Source organism: Myotis lucifugus, unplaced genomic scaffold (assembly GCF_000147115.1).
Source record: "Myotis lucifugus unplaced genomic scaffold, Myoluc2.0 scaffold_449, whole genome shotgun sequence".
NCBI classification, from domain to species: Eukaryota; Metazoa; Chordata; class Mammalia; order Chiroptera; family Vespertilionidae; genus Myotis; species Myotis lucifugus.
In genome coordinates, this window is record NW_005871497.1 from 183,995 (window position 1) to 205,464 (window position 21,470).

The window sequence follows — 21,470 nt, forward strand, 5'->3', positions numbered from 1 at the left end:
TATGTAATATAACAATACTATTAATAGTTGAAGACAAATATTAGAGACAGATATATTAATTACCCTGTACATACTTGCTCAATTTTAGATATTATAATCATTATGACTTTTGCCACATAATTAAAAATGATAGATTAAAGAGGAAAATTTAAAAAGGCACCAAAAGAGCTATTAGTTTTGAACTAGAGAAAGGTCACCACATTCTTTGAGACCTGAAGGGAAACAGTTCAAGTTATGTTCAGATTTATCAAGCTATTGAAGTGTCGTACTAGGAAGATGGATCACATTTAGGCTTGATGGAGTCAATGTTGTCAATAAAGTAGAAAGGGAAATTGTTTTCTAGGGAGATTAGTTTGAAGCTTAAGGAGAGTCAAGAAAGGCAGCTAACTCTAATGCTAACAAGACAAAGTTTGGGAGCAGTCTCTGTGACCAATAAAGTTTAGAAAACGAACTTACTTTGGGATTCAGCTGCTTGATGGAGTGGCAATAGAAATTGAGTTCATGGTGTTTTTCAGGTAGAACTAAGAGAGGCAGAAGAGCTATATGAACTATCAAGATAATATTTAAAAGAATCAAGGATAAAGTCTGAGCCCTGTAAGAAAGGAAGTGAGGCTAATAGGGAAGAGAATGAAATATAAGCAGTGTTAAGGGATGGAGTGTTCTATTATGATAAAGAAAAATTCTTAGCTTCTACTTGTTCTACCCTTTCAAAATATATGTCATACGTTACCTCTTTAAAGTTCAGCCTGAACAAGAAAGGAAGTGAGGCTCAGAGGAATTTTTAAGGATGGATTACAGTGGGAGGGTTGAAGGACTGAAGTATTTTGTGAAGTAAAAAAACCAGAAAGGCTCCAATTTTCAAATCTTTTCACTAGTCGAAGGCACATATCATACCATGTCACTACCCTATCACAACTCTTCCAATGTCTTCCCATCACAACCAAATGCTTAACATAAGTTTCTAATCTCAATTTTTATCTTTATTCCTACCTCCTGAGCCACTTGCCTTTAACTTTCCCCATCTCTCTATCTTGTCTGGAGAAGTTCATTCTTCTAGAGCTTTTTACTTAAAACCTATACATGCATGAACTTACTTGCTTTTGGAATTTTTTTCATTTGTTGATACCATTAATAAGGAGAGTTCAGGTTCTTGTAGGGGTTCAAAACACACCACCCCAAGATGTGCCTCAGTGGTATGCAGATTATTCTGAACTAAAGGCAACTGAGACCCTGCAGGCTCAAGAGAAACTTCTGCTCCCCCTTAACTATCTAGAAAAATTTACATTAGAAAGCTGGTCCATAAAGGTTTAAACAAGAAGTGCCTTTTTTCTACCTATGGTAGGATAGACTAATAAATACTGAACATGTGCTCTCCCTACAATTACCTTCTGAAGCCAGAAATTGCCTTACCTCATCCCTAGCTTAGAATGCCATATACATCTGATTTTCCCTTTCTGTCTCTGAACCTTTCATGTATGTGGGGTTTCTGACCCTCATGACTGCGAGGTACCCATACATATGTATTTAATTAAATTTGGTCATTTCCTTTTGCTGATCTGTCTCATGTCTATTTGATTATTAGACCAGCCAAGAGAATCTTGAGCAAAGTTTCTTCCTTCCTACATTCTCAATGCCTCACTGCCTACTGTAACTTGAAAATGTAAACAGAGAGGCAGCTTGAGGGCTCTGCTGAAGGTTTGGGTTGAAGGTTGTGACAAATCATTGAGTAAATTAGAGAGATAGTAGAATTATGGCTGATGGTTCTGTAAACCCAGCTGTGGCTGGAGAATATATTTGTAGTGTTCAAGGTTATCCATTATGAGTAGTAATTTTAAGTACCCAGAAAGTGTACAGTTATTTTGGTGGTAGCCACGCTGGTTTAAATTTAACTGTTAAAGGACTGTTTATATTATCATCAGCAGCCCAGTGGGCCAGTCTGAACAATGGAAATGATGATTACACACAAAAAGATGCATTTGAAATTTTATTTTTTAAGGTAAAGAAATGAGATTCTATAATAGAAAGAGTGGTGAAAACATCTTAAATTATCATCACCCCAACTTATATGAAATCACAATGCAGACCCAGCATATTCAGCATGAACTAACAGAAGAATATAAACAGTCCTGGAAATATTCTTCTCAGTCTTCTATTGGCTCAATTTGTATGCCTTATTATTAAGTCCGTCCAAACATGCTGGTGGTATGAAGTAATATGGTAGATAGGAAACTGCAGAAGATAGATTTTCCAGTCAAACCTAAAAGGAGAAAGGCAATGCTGTATTATCTATTAGACTTACAGATAAAATCCTATTCATGGGTTTGCTTTCTGCAGTTTCAGTTACCTGTGGTCAATAGCAGCCCCAAAATATTAAATGGAAAATTCTAAAAATAAACAATTCATGTGTTTTCAATTGCATGCTATTCTAAGTAGAGTGATGAAATCTCACACTGTCCTTCTTGTTCCCAACTGGGAATCATTCCTTTGTCCAGCATGTCCATGTTACATGCACTACCCACTCCTTAGTCACCTAGCAGTCTTAGGGGTTATCAGATCAATTTTTATGGTCACAGTACTGTGTTCAAGTAACTCTTATAGTAGCCTAACACTACAATATGTACATCATTTGCCTCACTTTATGTCATCATATAGGCACTGTATCATCTCACATCATCACAAGAAGGGTGAATGCAGTAAGTACAATAAAGTATTTGAGAGAGAGGCTACATTCAAATAACCTTTATTACAGTATACTATTATAATTATTCTATTTTATTATCTGTTATTGTTATTAATCTCTTACTGTGCCTAATTTATAAGTTAAACTTTATTATAGGCATATATGTATTGTAAAAACACAGCAAATATAGGGTTTGGTACTATCCACAGTTTCAGGCACCCACTGGGGTCTTGGAGTATGCCCCCCACACACATGGAGAGCTATTGTATTCCAGAAATAATGTATGTTTGTATACAGAACACACATACACTCATCCATCCTAGCCTGGCAGGATGTTATTTGTTATAACTATTATAAGTTAATATTTTCTAGTGCCCAACATGATACCTAGCACATAGTCAGATTTTAATAACTATCTGTTGAACAATTAATGAATAAGTGCAAGTTAATAAGGTTCTTTAATCTAGCATAAAAAGTAATATTATTTATTTATTATTTGCTCTTTCAGTCAATATTTAAGAAACATTTAATTATTCTTATTTTCCAAATAGTTTATTTGACATAAAATATTACTGCTTTCTACATATGTGGTGACTCTTTTGGTCTCATTGAAATCTAGATTTTAGTAAAATAATTTTATTATACAAAATGACTTTGGACTGATATTTTAAGAAATCACTTAAAAGTTATTAAATTCTTGCCCTAGCTGGTTTGGCTCAGTGGATAGATCATCGACCTGCGGACTGAAAGTTCCGGTTTGATTCTGGATTCGTTCAAGGGCATATACCTCCTCCCTGGCCCAGTCCCTGGTTGGGGCACATGCAGGAGGCAACCAATCAATGTGTTGCTCTCACATTGATATTTCTGTTTTTCCTTCTCTCTTCCTCTCTGTCTAAAAATCAATGGATAAATATCTTTGGGTGAAAATTAAGTTCTTCAAAATCTCTTTTATGTTTTGTGGTTTCTCTGTTTCTTTTATAACTTTTCTATAAATTCAATACTTTTTGACAATTCTCCCTCCCTGCCCCTCATTGCTTTGCTTAGTCTATTTCTAGTTATCTGTAAGGACACAGTTGAGGACTGAACTCTGAATGACCTTTTTTGTTCTACCATATTCTTTTCATGCCTCTAACTTAGTATGTAGCATATTGTATTGCCATTTTTGTGTCCTTGTCTAGAACAGAGCTTAATGAGAATGAGTTCAGTAGTATCTTATTTATATTTATTTTGTGTCTCTTACATTATGGGACACATGATCAGCTTTTAAAAAACATTTCCAAGTATGTAAATAATGATAGCAAAGGGAATATTTCTATTTATAAAGATCAACTGTATTTTCATGTCTTATCCACAGTAGTTAAGCTATTATTTTTCTCACATAAGATCATTTTGCAAAGTTGTCTGAACTTTTCATCATTAGGAGGGCAGAAATGACAGGACAAGCAAAGCAAATCAAGTTTGCGACAATGTACCTAAATTTTTTTTTAATCCTCTAAAAAAATCGTAGCTGGAATTTGGATGTTGTTTGGCTTCAGTAGTGTTTGAGCCCTAGGGCTTTTGCAGGATGATCACAAACAATTTATTTAAACTCCATGGGCTTGTTTCTGAATCTCAAATTGGCTTATAATATTAACTACCTCATAAGTTTTTTGATGAGCATAAAATTAGTCATCTTAGGCAAAGGGCTTGGAATTGTAACTAGCACACTGGAAGTCCTCAATAAATTATTGTTATTATTGTTATTACTCATTTCTTAGAAACCTACTTTGGCCTGTTGCAGGACATATATAAAGAACAAGAAGATAGATTGAATGAGAGAAATTCCAAGATAGGAGATAACCTATATACTGCAAGGACAATATAAAAAATAAAATAAAAGGTAACTAAAAGCAACACTGATGTGCATTATTTTATTTGGACCTCTATCATGCTTTATAGTAATGATTGAAGTGTCAAAGAGAGAAACTAGGAAAACTGGAAGAGGAGGACTTGTGGTATTTTTTAAAAAATGATAATTTTTCAGAGAAAATATGTAGGAATTTGTCTTAAAATAGCTTGACTTGCATAGGAAATTCTCTTGATATTACAGTAGATATCTTCACCCAAACTAAACTGTTGAGTCTGAAGTTTTTTCTCAAGTCAAAGGTGACAGGTAAACATTTCTGTGGACATTATGCTTGTGAGAATTTCCACCCAAAGCCATTGCTCCTGGTTGAATGTATCATCAGGTATATAGAAAAGTTATACTATATATTTTTTTCAAAATTTTCATAAAACACATGTGTACAAATTACACAGACACATTACATTCGGGAATCAAGAAGGTATAAGCATGATCTAAAATATCTCATAAGCCAAAATATTATTTAATTAAAGTTGAAACTATATTACTTAACACTATTAAGGTCACATTCTTCACATAAATATCCTATTTAAATTATTGTTTAAACTCCAGACCTGAAGGCACTTACCAATTCAAGTAAAAGCAGTTAATCCAAGAATCTTAATAGTACCTCTTTAAAAGAGAAATAAATGACACATATTAGCTAAATGTTTATAATAAACAAATATATTTTATCATAAACAAATATCTCTCCACATAAATACTGAGAACTTTCTTTAAGCATTTTATATTCAAAACTCCAGATACTAAATTCTTATTATCTCTTTAATGGGGATGCTATTTTAAATACTACATGTATATCTAGAAAACTAAATCATATTTTAAGAAATCCTATGAAATGAAGTGACTTTCCCAAAATTAAAGGCTTATTTATGTCAGGTCTTCTGATTCCAAATCCTATATTATTTATATTAAATTGTCAGTTCTTTGGGTTCTATTTCCTGTTCTTACACTTATTATTCATGTTAAAAAACATTTCCAGAATCACATTTTAAAAAATTAAATGAAGAAGAAATGTTACCCAGAGCTTCTTCTAGCTACTTTTTTATAATTTCAGATACTTTTGTAAAATGGAAATAATATCCTCTATCTTGACCTACCTCAAAGAATTGCTATAAGAATTAACTGAAATATTATAAGCTAACACTTAAGAAGTTTAAATCCAATGTAAATGTAATTTATCATTATAATTATTTTTATTTATCATACCTGTATTTACATGATGTGATTTATAATTTAATTTCCAGCCTAGAAATATTTATTCAATATGATTCAGCTTCTATGTGAGAATTTGTTGTGATTTTATTTCTCGATTTCATTTCTTAGCTAACTTTTACTACAAAAGATAACTCTTTTTAAAAATAAAAAATGAAAAGAGAGAACTCACCACATTGGGGATAGTTTGGTAAACATTAGTCAATGGGTTCATAGCTGGCTGGTGCTGAACAGTCTTAAAATATTGAGGCAAGGGGAATTTTTGATGATACTGGGCCATTTTGTTCTAGAAATAAAATTATAAGCAATTTGTAATTTGTTTATAAATATTTTTATTTCTAATTTATAAATAAGTTATAAGTCAATTAATATGATTTGTTTATCAGCTATCAATTATAAATACCATGTGTCAGAGTACAACTGAACATAACAAAATAAACTAAAACTTTATTTATTTGGATCAATTCTTTTTTTTTTTAAATATATTTTATTGATTTTTTACAGAGAGGAAGGGAGAGAGATAGAGAGTTAGAAACATCGATGAGAGAGAAACATCGATCAGCTGCCTCCTGCACACCCCCCACTGGAGATGTGCCCTCAACCCAGGTACATGCCCTTGACCGGAATCGAACCTGGGACCCTTCAGTCCGCAGGCCGACGCTCTATCCACTGAGCCAAACCGGTTTCGGCTTGGATCAATTCTAAATGATACCAAACATACCTAAACAAAGGAATGTTTATCATAGAAAATTAATTCTGTATTTACATTCATAGAATGAACTGTAGAATTGAGAATATTTGTTGATTAATCAGACTCCAAGTCCAAAATGCTTAAGTAAAAAAAGCCAAAAACCAAAAAATAAAATAAGAAACAGAAGTATAAAAGGTGTTTATAAGAGGCAACAAGATAAATTTTTAATTTATTAAAAATAAGTGTCTCAGATTGTGTTTTCTTTTCAATGTCTGGTGGAAAGACTCTGGTCCTTAGGGTTTATAGAATGTTTGATTTGACTAGTAGAATCTATAACACTGAGCCAATTGTTAATCTCTGAGAATGGCACTTACCTTGTTAGAAGTAAATGAATTAATATAGAAAGAGCATTTTGCATAGTACCTGTCACCTGTTTTATGATTAATATATCTTCTCCTCCTCCATGCTCCATTTTGAGGCATACTTACATATGTGGCTACAGATTATTATAAGAATTAAAACTGAAATTTTATACACATTGGTATTTGCCTTCAGGATAATTTCCTATTTTTACAAAATGGAAAATCAATGGGTTTTTAGAATAGCCAGGAATAATTGTTGAGTAGATACATCACTGGTACAATGGGAGAATGTTTTTGTAACACTTTTGACAAATTACAATTTATAGAAATTAGAATTTATAAAAAGTTTGTTGTTGAGAGGATTGGAGTTTAAATATATTTTTATTGATTTCAGAGAGGAAGGGAGAAGGAGAGAGAAATAGAAATATCAATGATGAGAGAGAATCATTGATCAGTTGCTTCCTGCACGCCCCACACTAGGGAGCTAGCCCACAACCCGAGCAGGTGCCCTGACCGGGAATTGAACTGTGACCTCCTGGTTCACAGGCCTATGCTCAACCACTGAGCCATACTAGCTGTGTTAGGCTTGCAGTTTAGCAATATCTAAGCATAGTCTGGATGTGCTATAAATGTTTGTATAGAAAACTTACCAGATGTTTTTGGTTATTCTTATTTTCTTTAGCCAGCTTAGTTTTCTGTTAATAAGAAAAATAAACTGATAAATATAGAAGAAAATATCATGGAACGATATTTAATTTAATTAATTTTGTTTGAATAATAATGACTTACATGAGTGAGTATTTCAGTTGATTCCTTAGGGAAAGAAAATGAGAATCACTTTTATTTGGATGGCTCACAGTAATTTTTATCTATATCATTAGAGTGAAGAACTAAGGCTACTCATTTTAATGATTTAGGGCTAAGCCACTGCTATAAAGAAAGTATTACTTTATATCAATTTAAATATCTCCCCCTCCCTTCCTCTCTAAAATCAATAACAAATATTAGAAAAAATGAATTTAAAATCTGTTTTATTTCAAAATTTCCTTTTATCTACATTGCTTATATAATGTCAAATTCTCATGGAATATAGGCAGATGCCAAAAATAGAAACAGAGTGAGAGAGAGAGAGAAGAATGAAAAACTAATCAGGCCTGAGAGGTATGTGGCAAAGCTGCACGTGCTTTCTGGGAAGACCATTGTTCTTATTTTGGGCTTCGACCCTCAGTTTGAGAGAAGGGATTAAAAAAAAACATGATTCCTGAGGCACCAAGGAAGACTTTGGGCTGCAATCCATGCTTCATCCTCTCCTAAGACCTTTTCCTATTGTGCTCATCCACCTGGCTTTTTCTAACACAGTAGATGTTCTTTAACTTGGGATTTACACACTCATAACCCAATCTAGTATTCAAGCCTCTAAACAATATGAGTGAATCTAGGGTAAGGCTGGTTAAGGCAATTGACAGCATCCTGATTTGACATTGGTTTATTTAAAAAATGCATTTTTCCAATAAACCAGAGTCCAACTATACATTATCAAAAAGCATAATATAGAGCAGTCACTCTTGCCTATGTAGATAGCTTATTCCAGACTTCTAAAATGATTTTGATCTGTGTATATTTTTACAATGATTTTTCTGTGTTTCCACTGAACATTTTGAAGTGGCTCTATTTAAAAATTAACAATATCTGAGTTAACCAACAGCAGGAAAGCACAGTATTTATTTTTTTAAATTTTTATTTATGATTTTAGAGAGAGAGGTGAAGAAATAGAGAGCGAAAGAGAAACATTGATTTGTTGTTCCACTTATTTATGTATTCACTAGTGGCCTGGTGCACAAAATTCGTGCACCGGAGGGGGGGGGTCCCTCAGCCTGACCTGCACGCTTTCCAATCTGTGAGCCCTAAGGGGATGTCCTACTGATGGCTTAGGCCTGCTCCCCGTGGTTCTCTGCTCTCTGCAGGGCCTGCCTGCTCCACACCGCAGCGACTGCCAAGTAGGCCATGCTGGGAGCTACCTGGGGGCCGCACTTCCCTGCTCCTGGGTCGCTGCGGCAATGGCCAAGCAGGCTGTGCTGCGAGCTGCCTCCTACCTGCTGTCAGTCTCCATGGAGGTGATTAGGTTAATTTGCATACTCATTCCTGATTGGCTGATGAGTGTAGCAGAGGGACAGTCAATTTACATGTTTCTCTTTTATTATATAGGATTGGTGGTTTCTTATATTTGTCCTGACCGGGATTAAACCTGCAACCTTGGCTTGTCGGGGACAATGCTCTAACTAACTGAGCTAACCAGCCAGCATTTAGAAAGCACAGTATTTATCAATAAAATGGTTGCTTTATCTTAAAAGTATAATTTCTCACTAGATGAAGTGCTAAAAGATCTCTTAAGAAATAAAAAATAATAAAAATTTGGTGGCCCAAGTAATTGAATCTTTAGCAATATATTATTATTTGTGGAATTAAAGATCTTTTTCACATTTCAAGGATATTAGTATGACAGATGAAACAAATGTTAGTAAATTTTTCAGTTCAAAAATAGTAAAAATCTGATTTTTAAAAAAAGCAGTGGAAACCATATAAAACTAAGGCTATGTGGAAGGGTCTTGCTTACATAGAAGGATTTAACTAAAAGAATTGACAATTGAGGGAACCAAAGTTAAGAGGTAGGAAGAAGTTGTATTTTTAAGTAACAAAAACACACGCTCTATATTATTAAAATAAGAGCATTTCAGATAGCCTAATTAATAATATTTTAAAATTCATTTTTGAAAATATGAATTAAATATAACTTCATATAGAAACAATACCTTACCTTCTCGACAGTCTTTGGGATTTCCTTAAAGAAATAAAAGAAGAATTAGAGACTTCATTCTCACTGTATTGGATATGCATAATTTCTTCTTGAATCTATAGGATGTTCCCCAAAAATGTATATACACTTTAATAGCTCAATTTTGAAAAGGAAATATATTTTAATAAACAGTGCCTTTATAATTATTCAAAGTGTGGGTATACATTTTGTGGGTATACCCTATGTATAGAAAAAACCTTCTTTTATAAAGTATATTAAATTTATTTTTATTGCTTCTTTTGTATTCTCAAATTCTAGGATTATGTAGTGCTTGCTAAATACATATTTTTTAAATGAATGATGAATGACATATCTTTTTAATGAATTAATCAATCAACCAATAAATAAATAAATTTTATCTAGCTAGTATATATACCATATCCATTTTCTGCTCATGTTTATACAAAATAAAAAAATATTTATTGTATAGCCATAACAAAATAAAAGTTAATTTCTTAAATATAATTAATATGAATGGTTTTACTTACTTCCTGAGAGAAGCTGGCAGATTCCTAAAAAAAAAGAAAAAGAGATTATATTTTTTGGCGTCTTTTATAAAATTATTATTTTCTTATTTACTTTTCTGGGCATTTATTTATCCTCAGAGATTAAATAAGTAGGAATAGAACTAAGCTATTTTTGGGGTGATGTGAAAATTTCTTTAGTTGTTTGTGATATGCAGGAATACATTTGGCCAATAGCACTTTGTATGGATCTGGATGAACTAGAGTTGTTATTCCAGAATGATACACTGCGTTCTTCCCACTCTGCTCACAAAACTTAAGATGGTGCCATATCTCCCAGTGTGATAGCAATATTAAGAGGTGACATTTTCAAAAAGTAGTATGAAAATTTATTGTAAACTCTACTGGCACAAATCCTTGGATGTGTACATTTTTTGTTTTAGCCTCCCTAAATTTTTCTTAAAAGTCTGAAATTCTGATTCTCAAATATTATGTAATTTAAATTTATTGCTTAAAAACTATCTAGATAAGTGTCTAATGTATATGTATATGTATTATAATCTTGTATTAAAGTGCCTTACCTCACTGGTGGAGAGCTGTTCTCTGTTCTGTAATCCCCAAAAAAAGGCCAAGAGAAATTTTGTTATTTATTCCTCATATAAGGAAACACAAAACTGTTATGAAGCAAAATGGAAGGAAGTACTTGGACTTGCAAGTTATTTCACTTCCTTGCATTTTCTTACATTACTATCTTGTTACATAAACATAATAATTTTTATCCTTTCCCAAGCAAAAGGTATATGAGCAACACTTAGGACATGTTTATTAAATTTAAATGAAATTTTTCACTTGTCACTAATATTGTTGCTATTTATTACTTTATATTATTTGTGATTTAATTTCTGAATCACAAGATTTTATTTACAATGGTTTTACTGTACTTTCTAAGTTAGAACTTATTTGGGCATGTTGTTTCTAGCTATTTTACATATCTTTATCCTGAGTTCATCTCTTACCAAAAGAAAAAAAAAAAGCCCATAAACCAAAAAACAAAACAACAAACAAATTCAGCGCTCACCACAGTGGGGAAAAAGGAGTAGGCCCTTGCTTTAATCTGATCCCATGGGTTCATGACAATCTGAGGTTGATGAAGAGCCTGGAGATATTGGAGATAGTTCCACTTCTGATAAAACTGGTTGATTTTGTTCTAAAGAGACAGAAAATTATCAAATTTATTCCAATATTAAATTTCTTCCAAGGGTCAAAGCAAATCTTAGCAGACCCTGATCAGATTGCTTAATCTCCCTAAGCATTATAAGTACTATATAGGATTATATATGTTGTAATATATAGAAGTTTGCATAGTGCCTGTTTTTAGATATCTATCTATCTATCTATCTATCTATCATCAATCATCTGTCTATCTAAAAACTTCAGTCATCTAGCTATCATCTACCAGGCTCAATAAATAGTCTAGTAAATTCCAGAGCCTATGATCTGATTCTAAACATTTTTAAAGAGATTAAATATGAAACCACATAGTATCATTCTCAGGACAGTTTTCATTTCATACATATGAAATGGGTGTGTAGAATGTCAATTGCCCTATAGAATTGCTGGGAATAATTATTGAATGAATTCATAGTTAGGTTAATAGTGGTATAAAGACAGAATGCTACTGGGAGCATTTTGACAAAGTTTAAGAATGGTCTTTATAGTAATTAAAATTTCCTAAAGAGAAAGGTTTTATTAGGAGAGTCCCATTTTTCAGTGCTAAAGAAAGACTGTTTTTGTTATAAAGATTTTAGAAGGAATGTCTGCTCCATGTAGTAATCCTATATAATAAAAGACTAATATGCAAATCGACCGACCAGTGGAACAACTGGTTGCTATGACGTGCACTGACCACCAGGGGGCAGACACTCAGTGAAGGAGCTGCCCCCTGGTGGTCAGTGCACTCCCACAGGGGGAGTGCTGCTCAGCCAGAAGCCAGGCTCATGGCTGGTGAGTGCAGCAGTGATGGCGGGAGCCTCTCCAGCCTCTGGGGTATTGCTAAGGATGTCTGATTGCTGGCTTAGCTGTCAGGTAGACATGCCCCGTGGGCTCCCAGACTGCAAGAGGGCACAGGCCAGGCTGAGGGACATCCTCAAGTGCAAGAATTTTGTGCACCAGGCCTCTAGTATGATAATAATGTATTAACTTTTTTAGATGTATCTACCTACTGTGGCCCAAATTTTTATACAGAACATATTTTACATACACATTATCTAATGTAATTCTTCAGGGTCAATATAGCTATCTTCACCTTTAGTTGAGGAAACAGTAGTTTAGAGACATTATGTAATAATTTATGGATTTGTGGTTGATATGCAAATTGCTAACTCCCAAACATCTGCTCTTTCCTTGCACAGACAGTAAACTTTGCAGTCTGCAAAGGGTAGGTTCCATGACCACCTATGTGACCTGAAAAACTTTACTCTCGAAATACCTGTGTATGATGCCATTGACAAGAAGAAGCTGAGTGAATAATAATGTGATACTTCAACTACACTGGTATCTAACTGACATCATTTAAACTTGAAACTAATTGTCTGAGGTTTGTGACTCCTTCAAAATCAGTTAGATAATTGCTCAATCTTCATTGTTCCTAATATATAAATCCACATATCTGGCAAGATAATAGCTGGAAATTGAAGTAACACAAATGGAAAAATACACATTGCTATAAATTTTGGGGTAACTATCTCATTAGGATGAAATGAGCTATATGATCATTTGGGAGAAGAAAAAGCCATAATATAATGATTAACTGGAAATGATAGTTTATATTAGAAATGTACCAGTTGCTTTAGGTAGTGTTTTGTTTTTCCACAGTGAACTTAACTCTCCATTAAGAAAACAAAAGCACTTGCTATAAAAATACCCCCAAAGAAAATAGATTTTATGTACTAATTATTTTATTTGAATGAAAATTACCTCTGTGGGGACTTCAGCAGATTCCTTAGGGGGAAAAAAAAGAATTAACTTAACTTGCATGATTTAGCCTTAGAGTTGTATTAGAATAAAAGGGGCAATTACTTGACCACTCAGGGCTCAAGCAGGTACTACTGAGAAATTATATCATTTAGGAGAAATTCAATTAATATAAATATTTATCATCACCCCGTGTCTGGGTAATAACATGTGACTGAAAATGTGTTTCATTTGAAAGTTGTTGTTGTGGTTTTTTTTTAATCAATTCTACATTATTCACACAATATACAATGCCTACAGAATGTAGGCAGGTGACCAAAAATATTACTAAGTAAATATAAAAACTAAATCCTGCATACTCTCTCTAGAAGACACAATTCTTATTTAGAAGTGGCCATTGGCTCTCCTTGTGAGATGGACTTGCAGCCTAGAGAAAGAATAAAGCGTGTTTCCTAGACACTAAGTGGGAAGACTTTGGGCTGTGCCTGGGCCACAGATATGCTTCCTCCTTTCCAAACACCCTTTCCCATTGTGCCTACTGCTAGGATATTTCTACTACAGCAGGTGTTTCTGGTACCAGTGACCTACACATCACAATCCATTCCCACATTCATTGCTTTTAAACAAGAGGTTCTCACATTCTCACATTTAAAATTGCATAAGAATGCCCAGGAGATGCTGAATCTGCTAGCTGAGGAGTAACAATTTGAGAACTACTGAACTGAGCAATTTTGAGAGAGTTTTCAGGATAAAACTATGTTGAAGGCAAATGGTAGGCTCTTGATTTGGCACTGGCTTGATTTCAAATGCACTTCCTTTTGGAGTCAGAGATCTGATATCTCTGTCAAAGAGCAACAGTGGAAACTGGTGGAGATGGTCACTTTCCATTTTCCCAAAACTACATTAACGTTGAGTAGATGATTTCTCTACTGCTTACCCTATTTGTGACTTTAACAACTAATTAATTCACACTTTGCTGGAAATCTGCTAGTTCTCCATGAATTTGCTATTTGATGTTAACAAAGAAGTTGTCTTACCTCACTTGATGAGATGCTAGAACGTTCCTTGAAAAGTAATAATAAAATTAATCAAAATCTAGCAATGAGAAGAAATCCTCAGGATTATTCTTTGGATGTTAGTGGTCATTTGGGATATCTTATATTACCTACATGATCATTAGTATGATAAATAAAATGATTGAAATAAAAGCAGTATAACTAGTTTTCTTGACTATTCATTATTACCTTTGGAAAACAAGTGGAAGAGATAAATATGATTTTATAATTAAATGGAAGTGTTTCAAGAGAATATGGCCCAATTTAGGTAGATACTACCAAAGTGAACAAGGAAAATTTGTCATTTTAAAGCAACTTTTAAGTCTTTAGTTTCTTAAAAGAGGAAATTTACAGATACTCCCATATGCCACTCTACTATATTACATACTGGTAATACAAATAAAAATTGTTCAAATAAACAAAAATTTCTCACCATTTCTCTTGTGTTCTCTGCAGATTCCTTAAAGAGAAATAAAAAAATTAGATATATTATCTCCACAGTATTTTAAATAAAACATTCTTTCCTAAATTTAAAGGAAAAAAGCCCTCTACCATAAAGTGAAGTATTAGAATGGATTTATCTTTATTGTATGAGTTTTGCATAAGTAATATTAAACCTTCTCACTTGGTAATAAACATATAACCATTGGTATTTACTGCGTTTATTATATTTATTATTGTGTCCCTAGAGACTAAGGTGATGTTCTGAACAGAGTTCTTGTTCAATAAATGTTTGTCAAATGAATTGGTGAATATGCAAGATTAATCTAGGCATTGTATGGATATGCTTTTTTTCATTTTATGAGTCATCACTTATTCAATTGTGTTTTATGAAACACACCTAACATGTGTTTTTAAAGGAAATATACATTGTTTCTATGCTACACAGATCAAGTATTTTAAAGCTACTTTTGAAAGTTGCTAGTCAATTTCAAGAAAATTATTATAATAGGAAAATAATTTTTAAAAAGAAGAAAATATTAACTTTGGAGCTTTTATAAATAAAAAAAAAATACTGAAGAACAAGTTCTCCATTCCTCCTAGAATCTAAGGATTAAATTTATTGATTACTGCAAAAATCTACTTTCTTCAATGCAATTAAGTGAGAGGATATAATTTCAATCTCATTCTTTAAAAATAATCTTGATTTTCAAATTTGACTTGGACTATATTTGGTTCAAAGTACTATAATATTTTTACTTCATATTTTACTATAGATGTGAAGTCAATATATACCTCACAGGATGGGGAATAAATGCTCTCCTAAAAGGAAACACACAAACTAAGAAGAATATAGCATGTACTGAAATGCAGTAGAATATGCTTGGGCATAAAGTGATAGCCAAGAGAACACAAATTTGTGAACAAAACAGTATAATGTTGGGAAAGAAAAACAAAAGTGGTAGATCATTGATGAGAAATTCTTTTTTTTTTTTTTTTAGACCGTCAAACCTCAGAGGAAAGGCAGGGGAGGGTGGGAGTAAGGGGGAGAGATCAACCAAAGGACTTACATGCATGCATATAAGAATAACCAATGGACACAGACACCAGGGGGGTGAGGGCATGAACAGGGGGTGGGGGGGCAATGGGGGTAAAAGGACACATATGTAATACCTTAATCAATAAAGAAAATTTAAAAAAAGAAATTCTTTTAAATATATTCTGCTTTAACAATGTGGCCTGCAAATGACTCACAAGTCCTTCCCTAGGATTACTTTTATGTTAGTCCATAGAAAAAAGATATCAAAGATTAATAGATTAAATTAATTAAACATTACCTTAATGGGATGAATGATCACATTCCTTTCCTGCTTAAATTTCTAAAAAACAAATAAAATAATTTTCTAACCTTGATTAAGTAAAAAAAAAGTTAGAATATATGCAATATAAGACGTCAGGACTTACTTCCTGTGAGATGTTGACAGATTCCTTAGAAAAAGAAAAACAATGTAACTTATTTACATAAATTGCATTCATACTAGCAATAAACTTATCAACCTACAACCATTATCCATTGGGTAGATAACATATTTAGTTCTTGACTAAATTTCAGACAAAGTTAATCAGAATTTCTGTTTCTCTATATAATAAACTTATTATATTCCAGATAATAAACTCATTCCACACCATGCTTTGGGTTATGAATAAAAAGCTTTTTCAAATATCATCTGCAGAGAAGAAAGAATTTTCTATTTCCTCTTACAATTTCCAATTTCCCTCTTTTTTTAGTTACTACTTTTTCTTTTGAACTGTTAAAGAGATGAAATACATCACAGGAAAACAATAAAATCCTTAGGTGACATTGAAGATGTCTTTGGGCATCTTTTATACTTTCATGGTCAAGAAGTCATTTGGAAATTAGCATTTAATACGGATCCAGAAAAGCATGAGTCCTTATTGCAGAAACATACAATGGATTCCTGTCACTGTACTCATGAAATATAGCATGTTCATAATAACTTCTAAGCTGATATCAAGAGACCTTTAGATAAAACACTGTATAAATCTAAGCTTGGTAATTTCAATGTGTACATTTTGTTTGTTTGTTTTTTACTACTCCATAGGTATTGTTTTATGGCTGCACATCAATTTTCTCAGACTGAGTAGCTCTAGACATCTGGATAAAAATACAAACAAAAACTCTAAAAAAAAAACTATTGTAAAGACTTAATTGTTCAGGCACATTATGTTTTTACTAGTGAAAGGATTTTATATTAAAGTATCTTACCTCACTGGATGAGCTAGTTTCCATCTTCTGTATAAAAAACAAATACAAGTTTCAGTGTTATCGTTTATTTAAAATGCTAAGCCATATCACTGCTTTTTTTGTTATTGTTTTGGTGGCAAGGGACTTTTAGAAGTCTGTTTCTGGGAATGTTTAAGGTTTAGTTGAATGCTTTTTATAATATCAATACGCAAGTCATTCTGTACTTCAAATAAATCCTTGTGGTAGCTTAATATATTTCTTACTTTTAGGAAGTAGTTGGGCTCTTTGTTTTAAATATTAATCCTGTCACATTTTAAAATATATGTGTAGATGTGCTATAGAATTTTAAAATGCAATATATTATATTTTATTTAGTTTATATTAATTGCTAGATTTAATTAATCTTAAAGGAAAGATTGAGGACAATTACTGGTTTATAGAGAAAGAGATAAGAGTGGTTTAGACTAGCAGATTATAAGCAGAAGAAACAATCAAGCTTGATGTAAGATGTATCACCAAAGCATTATTATTTTTTTTTCTATTTACCTAACTAAAATTCTTACCCTAACCATACTCTTGAAATGGCTCTCAATTTAAGAAATAACAAAAACTTTTGAAGATTTATGTGTGAGATATAGAACACAGAGGAAACAAAAGACCCCAATTCCCCCTAAGGATATGCACTTAGGATTATTGGTGAGGGCTGCAGGGTATGGATAAAACCTGAGTTACACCTGAGAAAGTTTTATAGATTACTTGTACATGTTTTCAAAGCACTTCACATAAAGTACCTAGTTCATCCTTATCATTTGTGATATGAACATTTTCATAACATTCGCACTAAAAGATTGTGAAGCTTTGAGAAGTTAAGGATTATTTTGCATTAGTTTGTTTGGCAAGGAATTTTCAAAGTTACTCCTCTTAAACACATCCTTGTTTCCTTTCTAGACATCATGGATTCTGATCTATTGGAATAAAAATGGTAAAATTTTGTCACTTGTTTGAGAGATGGTTTTGGAATCTACATATTACCTGTGTCATTTTTGCTCTTTCAAAGATATCCTAGTTATGGCATATATAATGCTATATATGGTTTATAATGGGTTATATATGGTTATATAATTCACACTTTTAGGAAGTAGTTGTTGGAATGAAAATAGTTTCCCAGTAAATTCAAAGAGACATGGAAGGAAGTGTAAGCCTTTAACCTACAACTAAAATCTCCTCAAACCTACAAAGAAAATACTTTGTAATAAGAAATCTGTCCACCATGATATCTTACATAAGTCAGGGCCAATGCTACATTCATTTATAGTTTTTAAAGATCTACACACTTAGTGTCTATTCCTTGCTGCTTATTCCTGCTATCATCTGCATAAAAGAATCACTCTTCTTATCCTATATAATAAAATCTCAGCGACCAAAATGGCAGAACGACCAGAGACCAGAACGACCATAGTCCCTCACCCCAGCCGGCAGACCCCTAGTGAGTGGTTAGGGGTGATCAGGCAGGCAGGTGAGCATTTAAGGGGCAATCAGGGAGGCAGGCAGACTGCTTAGGGGTGATCAGGAAGGCAGAGGCAGTTAGGGGCGATCACACAGGCAGAGGCAGTTAGGGGCAGGGCCATCAGGCAGGCAGGTGAGTGGTTAGGGGTGATCAGGCAGACAGGCAAGCAGTTAGAGGCCAGCAGTCCTGGATTGCAAGAGGGATGTCTGACTGCCCATTTAGGCCCAATCCACAGGGTCCCTGTGGTTTGGGCCTAAACTGGCAGTCGGACATCCCCTGAGGGGTCCTGGATTTCGAGAGGGTGTAGGGATGCCCCCATGTAAGAATTTCATGCATTGGGCCTCTAGTATTTAAATAAGAATAGATACTCATAAAGGTTTCATTCTACTTACATGGTTTGCAAGAGCAACAGCCAAAAGGCAAGTAAAAATGAGGAACTTCATGTTGACTTTGTCCTGTAAAACAGATACATAGCAAATCAATACTAGTTTTACTATCCTTAAAATTACATATGTGGTCATTACTTATGTATTAATTTAACTTTGCTTTGGATACTTGGGAAAGGGAAATAAAGACTAATAATATCAGATTCATTGATAAGTATATGGATATGAATATGACAAGTTTTTTATGTGGAGAATTTTATTAATAGATCATATGTAAGTTCTCTCAATGTAATTAAAAAATAAAATAAAAAGAAAAGAACATAATGTAAATTCTTAGTTTCTAAAATGTAGAAGTTCCTTCCAGCATGGAAAGTTAGGATTATTGGTCTTATATATAAGTAGTTAATTTATTTATTAACTTATTCAATGACTATTTGCTATCACATGTCAGGAACTATTTCAGACATGAAGATAAAGTGATGAAAAATATAACTATAATCTACTAGACCATATTATTTACAACTCTTTTCTAATGTTATGGAAAATGGCTGTCAGAAATGCAAATTACAAAAGGAACTAATTTTTAAATTAAATTATTGAGGTGACATCCTATGTAATAAAAGCCTAATATGCAAATTGACTGACCAGCGGAAAGACTGGTGGAACGACCAGTCACTATGATGCACACTGACCACCAGGGGGCAGATGTTCAATGCAGGAGCTGCGCCTAGCCTGCAGGCCCCAGGCCAGCCAAAATGGGTACCAGTGGGGACCCCCCAGTCACCCCGCTGGTCGCCTGGAAGCAGTGGGGGGTGGGTACGATGAGTGGGCGGCACCAGGCTGGCCAAGGCAGGTGCCAGCTGGTGTCCCCTGATCACCCCACTGGTCACCCCACAGATTGGCCCTGATCGCTGGCCAGGCTTAGGGACTTTACCTGTGCACAAATTTTGTGCACTAGGCCTCTAGTTGTTTAATGAGATTATATAGGTTTCAAGTGTACATTTCTATGATACATGATTTGTATGTTGCATTGTGTGCCCACCATCCAAAGTCAAATTATCTTCCCTCATCCTATATATGACCCCCTTTACCTTTTACTAACCCTCTTCCTCACTGCCCTTCCCACCATACTGAACTAACTTTTTGTTGTTGTTGTCAATCCTCACCTGAGGCTATTTTTCCATTGATTTTTAAAGAGAGTGGAAGGGAGGGGGAGAGCCAGAGAGAGAGAAACATCCACATGTGAGAGACACATTGACTGGTTGCCTCCTGCACTCCTCCCACAGGGGCCTGGGATTGAGCCTGTAATCGAGGTGCATATATGCTCTTGACCAAAATTTAACCCACAGCCCTTCATGTTGAGGCCCAGGGCTCTAACCAGTGAGGCAATCTAGCTAGGGCTGAACTAATTTTTAAATCAAATTTCAGGTGAGCCAAAACATGTAGTCTGGCTCCTCCACAAGGAGAAGTAGCTAGTGGAAATACTACTTTGTTGGTTATGAAGAGGCGGGCTAGTCCCAGCTGCACCTGGGACTGGCTGCTGAAGTCTCTAAATTGCTGAATATCACTGCACCTCATTCCCTATATCAAGCAAAAGAGAGACTTAACTAAGGAGATTTGATGTGTAAGATTCCTTCCTGCTCAATCTCTAATACTGTCACTATATAAGTCTGCAAGGTTTTCTGACCACATACTAATTCAACCTTTCCTGTAGTTAAACAAATAACTGAAAATGAAATAAAGTTATTTAAATGCATTTTTGATATATCAGTGTTTTACTCTCTAGATCTAGAAATGTTAAATTAATTATTTTTAAAGGCAAGATTTAATTTTAATCAAACAATATTATATTTGCTGGTGATTTGTAACTCTGCACACCTTGAAAATGTGTATTCTCTGTTTTAAGATTTTTATTGCCTCATTTTGTTATTCATTTCTTATTTCTACTAAAAATTTCAAATATATTTATTTGTTTTTATGATTTGGATGCCATATAAACTATTCATATTAGAAGCATTTCATGACAATGTTTTAAAATAAAATTATAAACATATTATTGCCTCTTAAAACCTGAAATAAATTTACTACATATAGTGGTTTACCTCATTTTACTTAGACATTTCATTTTCCATGGCTAAAATAGAACTGGAACATGAACAAATGTTAACTGAGTGTTAGATATGCTTTTAGCATGTTGATAAATGAGAAAAAGAATAGTTTAAGTTAATAAGTATCTGTGATATATCAGATATTGTGCTGGGATGTAAAAATATCATCTCTAGTCTGCAGAACACCCATGTTGGGTTAATGTGTCCTATTAACAGAGAAAAAAAGTGATCCAGGAAGCCACACATCAAATATGCAGTGTCCTGGATTTCCAAATATCTCATTATGATGACCTTTACTTTAAAAGAAGACTTTGGCGCTTCATTATAAGATGGAGAAGTATAATAGTTTTCACTGTCTATACATTAATTGCATCAGAAGCACTGAAAAGGAAATAAATCAGTAGCTTATGTTGGTTATAAGAAAACTTCTCTAAGTGTCTTATGGTACACAGACACTAGTTTCTTTTAAAAATATTTTAGAGCAATATTATAAGGCATATAGAACAACAAAAGGATAAATAAAAGCATTACCTTGTTTCCTAAGTGGAAGACAAGAAGGCCAGGC

General features: G+C 33.7%; 1 protein-coding gene across 5 annotated transcripts; it reads right to left on the minus strand.

Annotated features, from left to right (window-relative positions):
* Positions 1 to 2,058: 2,058 nt before the first annotated feature.
* Positions 2,059 to 21,470, minus strand: LOC111823293 (alpha-S2-casein-like). Of its 5 annotated transcripts, XM_023744331.1 has the most exons (17): positions 21,437 to 21,470; positions 18,804 to 18,866; positions 16,926 to 16,952; positions 16,103 to 16,126; positions 15,976 to 16,017; positions 14,631 to 14,657; positions 14,180 to 14,206; positions 13,146 to 13,169; positions 11,248 to 11,376; positions 10,751 to 10,777; positions 10,194 to 10,217; positions 9,667 to 9,690; positions 7,641 to 7,664; positions 7,502 to 7,546; positions 5,971 to 6,084; positions 5,152 to 5,195; positions 2,059 to 2,257 (listed from the first exon to the last, which is right to left on the minus strand). In XM_023744331.1, the coding sequence occupies exons 2-16, from the start codon at positions 18,852 to 18,854 to the stop codon at positions 5,184 to 5,186; spliced, it is 621 nt and encodes a 206-aa protein (XP_023600099.1). In that variant the 5' UTR covers positions 18,855 to 18,866; positions 21,437 to 21,470; the 3' UTR covers positions 2,059 to 2,257; positions 5,152 to 5,183. The 5 variants fall into 5 exon arrangements, with proteins under 5 accessions (XP_023600099.1, XP_023600101.1, XP_023600100.1 ...); XM_023744333.1 differs by lacking the exon at positions 10,751 to 10,777; XM_023744332.1 differs by lacking the exon at positions 5,152 to 5,195.